The sequence below is a fragment of the Archocentrus centrarchus genome, chromosome 16 (assembly GCF_007364275.1).
Source record: "Archocentrus centrarchus isolate MPI-CPG fArcCen1 chromosome 16, fArcCen1, whole genome shotgun sequence".
Lineage (NCBI taxonomy): Eukaryota > Metazoa > Chordata > Actinopteri > Cichliformes > Cichlidae > Archocentrus > Archocentrus centrarchus.
The window spans coordinates 29,341,686-29,349,531 of record NC_044361.1 but is presented as its reverse complement, the minus strand read 5'-3'; the positions used below and the strand labels follow the sequence as shown (position 1 = coordinate 29,349,531).

Sequence of the window (7,846 nt, the reverse complement as noted above, 5' to 3'; positions counted from 1 at the left end):
TTAAAAGGCATTTTCATCACAGAATGTATTTTTAATCACAGAATATAGAAAAGGTAAAGTATTTAACTGTTATATAGTGCCGTGTTTGTTTGGGGTTTTTTTTGTTTTGTTTTGTTTTTTGGGGGGGGGGGGGGGGGGCAGTCTGTTGCAATTTCTTTGAACTAATAATATAAACTTTGAGGTTTACCAAATTTGCGTCATTAAAACGGTTGTTGACAAAATACCCCCCCCCCCAAACAGTTTTACCTGAAACCATTACGACATTGAGTGCAGGCCTTTAGTCTCCTCCTCTCTCACTTGTATAACAGTGCAGCTGAGAATTTCTACTTATTAGGTTGCCACTGTAGTGCTATCAGCAGGAAGCGACAGGGGAAGTGACAGAGAGCAACAGAGAAAGAGGACTCCGGAGAGAGAGAGAGAGAGAGAGAGAGAGGAAAGCTCAGTCACTTCAACCACAGCCAACAAAAAAGCATGCCCAGCGCACCACAGGTGAGTGGTTTTCACGGATTTTAAACAATGGGCTTTGGTAGCTTTATTTAAATTCTGCTAAATAGAGCTATGTTTATGATTAGCATGCAGGTGGTACCACTGAAGCTGGGTATACAGCAGGGGGATGTTTTGTTGCTGTTTTGTTCTAAGTTTTGCAGTTACAAACATTATTTTACCTATGCATTATTGAGAAATACCATTCAAATATTTCTTTTTAAGTTTTTGACTCGACTGTATAAATTGTTAAATTCAGTTTTTAAATCTCAAAAACAGCTAGTGTTATCATATCCTTAAAATGATCCATCTTGAGGATTTTAACTACAAAATCATTCACAAACTACACTGAGGTGTTCTGTGTGTAGCATTGTGGTTCCTAATACACAATTTTTTATCCACATAGGCTCTAATAAAACTAATTCCTTCCCTAAAAACTCCAAATATCCCTAAAAGATGATGCCATTCATGGTTCATTCTGTTATATATTAACTAGTCCACCAGCTAAGTCTTGCAACAGTGATTGCAAGATGATGTAAACAGGAAGTTTGTGTAAGGAGAACCCTGAGACAGGGTTATACACCTGGGCTCACCTGTTGGTAGACTGTGTACCAAACCAAGAAATTCACGCCAATTTTTCCAATTAAACCCTGCATTGTGACACAGAGGCCAAAATGGCCACTGTTTTCGGGCAGTTTCCAGGGTGTAGAGCCCATAGGTGGCCACGCTGGGATCCAAGGGAGAAGAGGAAAAAACAAGCCATGGCACTTAGTGGCTCTCCCCCGGGTACTGATCATGGAACAAACACGTTTTAATTGTGTTCGCTATACAGCAAGACACTTAAAAAACAATTATGTGTCACTACACAAAACTGAAGTTGACCTCATGGCCATGCATTGCTGACAACATAAAAGAAAGAAAATCTTATCATATTTATAACCTTTTTTAAAATAATGGAAAACTGTGCATAAAAAAAAAAAACACAACAGCTTTAAATCTCAGTTTTTAAAATACATTTCTTAGATTGTGACTCAACCAGACAATGACGAGATCAGTTTCTCCAGAACAAATGGAGGTTTGTGAAAAGAGGAGATCGTAGCGATTTAGCTCTCACAGATCAAAGCGCCCAGGTGGGTCACAATGAATGAGCATGGCTGTAATTCAGAGGACTGCTACCGTGGTAAACAGTGTGAATTGTGCCCACTGATAAAGAGCTTTTGTCAACACAGAAATTGAGTTTTTCCTGCTTAGTTTATTTATATAGCTGAGATTTGTCATTATGTCTCAGTAAACTTAGTAGGTATTAAAAAAACACAGCATCTGCCAGCTGTTCATTCATGCTGATAATGAGTTTACTGGGAATTTGATGATTACAGGCTGGACAAAGAGCTCTCTCCCTTTCTGCCAGTGGGATAATGACCTCCAACACTTTTATAAAAGGCACAGGTATGAGTTTATTTGTTTGAAAGCACTTTTATTGATGATTCAGTTACACAGGTGAAATGGAGACTCAGTCAATAAGCTTTTGTTTTGTCTTTTGTTTTTCCATCTGTCATTTATTACACACTTTGCACAGTTATAATGTGTAAAGTGTATGACAACCTCTGTCCTACCATTGACTTGAAATTTGAATAAGGAGCAAAAACAAAGAAATGGAAAAAGGAGGCATGCGGTGTGTGTTATATGTACAGAACAGGGAAAATCAGACAATATCACACCTGTCAAAGCAAGCAGATATTTTCATGGTCTGGATTTAGTTGTTTTTATTGCCAACTTGCATGTACTACAGCTGAGCTCTTGCTCAAAGCCCCCCCCCCTTCCCCCCAAAAAAAAAAAAAAACTGATGGCGTTTTTGAAGAACTATCTGCAGGTCTAGCCACTGACACTCTGGGACCTAACTGCCATTATCCGAAAAGCAAAGATGTCATGCTTCTCTCTCATGAATAAAAAAGATGACATGCATGTAGGCATGGTTACTGTGCACGAGAGAGGCCTGCATGGCTGCAGACAAACACAAGCAACTATGATTATAGTCAGTCTGTGGTTGCTAGAGACATGTTACAACCTGAGGCAGATAGTCATTCTCCCTTATTCACAAGGGGAAGTTGCAAGCAGGTAGTTCCCATGCCCTGCAATGATTGGGAACTACCTAAATACTGAGAATAGCATGCTGATGTTAAGGACAATGTTTAGTGTCACTTTATCATAAAGTGGCATAAATGTAAAGGTACTTATATAGCACATTTCCAATCAATTTGAGCCCTCAAAACACTTTCTACTATGAGTCTCATTCGCCCAATCACACACGTTCATACAACACTTTTATCTAACATTCACACACACACACACACACACACACACTGATGGATGCATCGGGGGCACCTCTGGGTTCACATGGACTGGATGATCCACTCTACCACCTGAGCTACAGCCACCCATTCTTCATTGTAACACCTGAGATGTTTATATTTGATTGTAAATATAATCAAATATAAAGTGGTCCAACAACGAACAAAACAGTTCACTCATGTTATGGATCTGTAAATCTTTAGTGTCTGTGTGGGTTTGCACCTTCATAAAAATGTGCAACTCATTATTTTAAAGCAATAACCTGGTATTTGTGATAGTCCTTTGAATAGAACTTAAGATATTTCATTAAACCTTAATGATATTAGATCATTTTAAGAAAAGTACTAACTTACTTCCTTCAATTTATTTCACATGTCTTGAAGTCCATACATGACACAAAAAAAGCCACCCAATCCTCCTGTCATGTTTCCCCCAAAATGCTTGACTTTACAGGTATCCTTCAGGTCCTCCCTTTAGGACTCCTTCTGCTATCACTGTTAGTGTCAGGATCCCATGCCACTGAAGCCCCCACCACAGCAGCCACCGACACCTCTTCCCAAATCACAACATCTACCAACTCTGAGGTCTCAGCAACCTCAGCTACCACTCTGTCTACAGGGATGACAACCATCAGCACAGCAACCTCAGCTACCACTCTGTCTACAGGGATGACAACCATCAGCACAGCAACCTCAGCTACCACTCTGTCTACAGGGATGACAACCAGCAGCACAGCAACCTCAGCCATCATGAGCCCGACCACCACCACCCATTCTTCCTCACATCTCTCTGTCACAGGTGGCATGACTTTGAATGGAACCACTATGTCAAATGATACTTCAAAGAATATGGCAAGTAAACCTTATTGGATCTATTATGTGTTCCCTCATTAGTTTTCATTTTGTCAGTCTTGTTTATGTTGTGCCTTTTAATTCTCTCAAACACAGATATACTGCCCCTCATTCAACTGTAACTACTCCGACTGCTACTCGATGTACACGAGTCAGAACACCACTCCATGTGCTGCTAATGATTTTTGTCAGGTAGGGCAGCAAATGGCACTAAACACTAAGAAAACATCTGATGCATAGTGATCACCAATCAATGCATTACAACCCATGTCTCACTGATGTAGGCCTAGAAAGAAAATTAAAGAATGCTACACAGTACCAGTAATCCATATAAGCAATTGAGCAGTCATAAGAGTATATGGTATTTATAAGTAACTATTAAAGGGGAAATAAGTTTAAATATTATTTTCTAAATAAATGTTTACAGTATAGAAATTAAAGGCAATTAAACATGTCTTCTAATAAAATTCTGTTACATCTCAGTTGTTAAGGCGAACAGACATGTGGTACTCTGCCAGCTGCAGCAAGTATTGTGGTGACAGGTGCATGAACGTCTCTCAGACCAACTGTACTGTGAACTGCTGTAATTCTACTGGCTGCCTCAATTACACCTTTGCATCCATGATGATGATAACAACAACAGGTAAATCTTTTAAATCACCTTATTTGAGCCCTCACAAATGTTTTATTTAGTTAGTTTTTACCATGTCTATATTGTCCTTATAAATGATTACATTTTATGACATCTTAAAAACCATCACTGCATGTTCAGAGGTGTCACATTCTTAAACTTGCAGTTTCTGAAATATTTGTTCTGTTCCTTATCCAGTTTTTAGAACCACAACAACAGCCACACCAGCCCCAACAACAACCACTACCACTCAAACAACTACAGCAAACAAAGTAAGGATAATGAGTGCTGGCATGCAAATGTATGTGTGGGAAGAAGATTGTGTATCACTAAATAAAAGTAATTCAACCTTTTACACCATAGTCACCTTGTCTTGAGTATGAAATGAGGTAGCACTTAGAGATAGCAATGGAAATAAGACCTTGTGGGAAATAAGTATCATGTTTCCTACTGTGTTGTTTTTGTTTTTTTCAGGGAAACAGGTGCCACAATGGTACGTGCACAGGCACAAGCTGCTACACAAATTTCAATTCAGTTTTCCAGTTTTGTTCCTCTTCACAACCACATTGTCAGGTAAGAACCGTCACCACACCGATAACAACAGAACAGTCCTAGTAACATTTAATATCACAAATACAGTGTATCACAAAAGTGAGTACACCCCTCACATTTCTGCTGATATTTAAGTATATCTCTTCATGGGACAACACTGACAAAATGACACTTTGACACAATGAAAAGTAGTCTGTGTGCAGCTTATATACAGTGTAAATTTATTCTTCCCTCAAAATAACTCAATATACAGCCATTAATGTCTAAACCAGCAGCAACAAAAGTGAGTACACCCCTAAGAGACTACACCCCTAAATGTCCAAATTGAGCACTGCTTGTCATTTGCCCTCCAAAATGTCATGTGACTCATTAGTGTTACTAGGTCTCAGGTGTGCATAGGGAGCAGGTGTGTTCAGTTTTGTAGCACAGCTCTCGCACTCTCTCACACTGGTCACTGAAAGTTCCAACATGGCACCTCAGGGCAAGAACTCTCTGAGATCTTAAAGAAGAATTGTTGCTCTACATGAAGACTGTTATATAAGCTGCACACAGACTACTTTTCATTGTGTCACAGTGTCATTTTGTCAATGTTGTCCCATGAAAAGATATACTTAAATATATGCAGACATGTGAGGGGTGTACTCACTTTTGTGATACACTGTATAACAGTCATTAAATGATTATTGTTTCAGGCTCATTTCAGTTACTTTTGAGTTGGGGTTTGTTTTTTGTTTTTTTTTTTGGGGGGGGGGGGGGGGGGGGTAGCACTTTTAAAGCTGACCGTACACAATATACATGGCATCTTTGCTTCAGCACAAACGTAGCTATGAGTTTATGTTTTTAATTTCTTGATTTATCCAAATTTAGAGAATATATGAGAAAAAGGAACCAGGGGACATAGGAAATGTTCCAATATCAAACATAAGAAGTATATCAATGATACTTTTTGGGAGCATGAATAAAGAGATTTCATTATCTTTTAAGCAAGATTTAAATATCTTAGTCTTATTTTTTTACCATTTTTACCACTTGTAAGTCCTGCACTCACTCATTGTCTTTGCAGCTGAAAAATGAGTCAACAGATTCCACCATAAAATGGACCGCTGGTTGCACCAACTGTACTGGCTACACTGCGTGCACTGCTTCTGCAAAAACTCCATGTCATCTGGAGTGCTGCAATGCCACTATGAATTCTTGCCTATGGTTGAATGGCACACTAAATGTTCCCTCTTTTGCCACAAGAGGTCCTTATCTTCACACAGAACTGATAGCTTGCTTACTCTGTGTTGTTGCTATCACTTTTCTGCTTTGAGAATGTCTTTGCTCAGCTGCTGTGTGGGTTATTAGGTAAGCAGAGCTTTGTGTAACTCCTAGTTCCTCCAAAATTTAAAGAAAAAGCTGTAGTAGAGATACTCATATGAATATGTTGATATTCATATATGATTGTATAGGTATGGGAATATGAAAAGCATTAATTACAATGTTGATGGTGTTTCTTGTTTAAAATTTCCAGTCCCGTTTATCTCTAGTTCAAGACCAATGAAATGGCTTTGAACAGTGTTTCTCGATGAAATATCATTTTCAGGAATCCAGAAATACAAGCCATAAGCAGCTCGTTCCTCATATCAGTTCACATTTTGGGCACAAGTCACCTTTATAAAAAACAGATTGAAAAATTCAAGTTCAAATTGATTAAAATTAACTCAATTAAAGTATTTCAAACTGCTTGTTGTATGTTCTGAAATAATCTTGTCCATTAACTATCACTGATTTATGATGACCTCTTCAACCTGTTGTCAGGGTAATGTGGCTATATGTAACTATATGCACTTTATGAAGCACAAATGTTGAGCTGTTACAGGGAGTTGTCTTGAAGGTTTGTTGAAAAATTCCTATAGATGTAACATTAATGATGTGCAGTTCAGTACTTTGAGCTACATTTTGTCATTTGTGAGTTTGATGTCTTTACTGTATGGTTTGCAAAGTATATTTTGTGGTACAATGGTGTTGCATCAAGTTTTGTGCACTGTACAATATCAGCATGCCTTAGAATAAAATAAATCTTATGTATCCCTCTGGTGCGACTTCATTTGATGTAGTGGAATTGGTGGAAAGGTAGTATTTCCATATTCCCTTGTTTTATTTCTTCCCAATTTCTGAGGCCTGTATTTTACTATCCATAGCTGCAGTTACTTATCAAAACACCCTTTCCATGAAAAAATAAAAATACAATTCCAAAAAAGTTGGTACACCATGTAAAATAATAATTAGAAACAGAATGCAATGATCTGCAAATTTATAAAACCATATTTATTCACAATAGAACACAGAAAATATTAAATGTGTAAAGTGAGACATTTTACTATTTCATGAAAATATTAGCTCATTACCTCGGTCACCAAAAGATGGAGAGAGGATATGTTTTCAATCCTGTTGTTTGTTTGTCTCTTAGCAATATAACTCAAACACTGTTGAGCCAAACTTGATGACCCTTTGTGAAAAAAATCCTTAGGGACGCAAGAACATTAAGTTCATTTTCAAGGTCAAAGGGCAGGGCACCAGCATTTTAAATTTCCTATCCCAGAAGGTTTTTAACCAGATTTTTTAAAAAAACAAACAAAAAAAGACGTGCAGTATATACTTTCCTCAAATTTGTTTGCCATAATTTTGGGTATTTGTTCTAGGGTGTGGTTACCAAAAATATTTATAGAAATGTTAAAGATAATCACAGAATATCAATCTCTTACAGCATGGTTAAAATGTTTTGATTGAATGAGTTTTGTTAATATTGAAAAAAATAACTAAATAATAGATAATATAAATAATATATATATATATTATAGTATATATATATTATATACTACTATACATATATATATATATCCGATATATTACACACATATTATATACTATCATATATATATTATTATATATATATATATACATCTGTTCTCTCTCTACCTCTCTCTCTCTATCTCAC

General features: G+C 37.3%; 1 protein-coding gene across 1 annotated transcript; it reads left to right on the top strand.

The window, feature by feature from the left end:
* Positions 1–430: 430 nt before the first annotated feature.
* LOC115794211 (putative GPI-anchored protein pfl2) lies at positions 431–6,671 on the top strand. The gene is made up of 9 exons (XM_030749587.1): positions 431–489; positions 1,860–1,929; positions 3,286–3,683; positions 3,780–3,875; positions 4,167–4,326; positions 4,513–4,586; positions 4,789–4,887; positions 5,930–5,984; positions 6,667–6,671. The coding sequence occupies exons 1-9, from the start codon at positions 472–474 to the stop codon at positions 6,669–6,671; spliced, it is 975 nt and encodes a 324-aa protein (XP_030605447.1). The 5' UTR covers positions 431–471.
* Positions 6,672–7,846: the final 1,175 nt, after the last annotated feature.

What these genes read in the sequence shown, in the direction of transcription:
- LOC115794211 (XM_030749587.1), top strand. An exon ending in CACTTTTATAAAAGGCACAG is followed by an intron (nt 1,930 to 3,285) that starts GTATGAGTTTAT and finishes TTGACTTTACAG; the next exon opens with GTATCCTTCAGGTCCTCCCT. An exon ending in ATGATACTTCAAAGAATATG is followed by an intron (nt 3,684 to 3,779) that starts GCAAGTAAACCT and finishes TCTCAAACACAG; the next exon opens with ATATACTGCCCCTCATTCAA.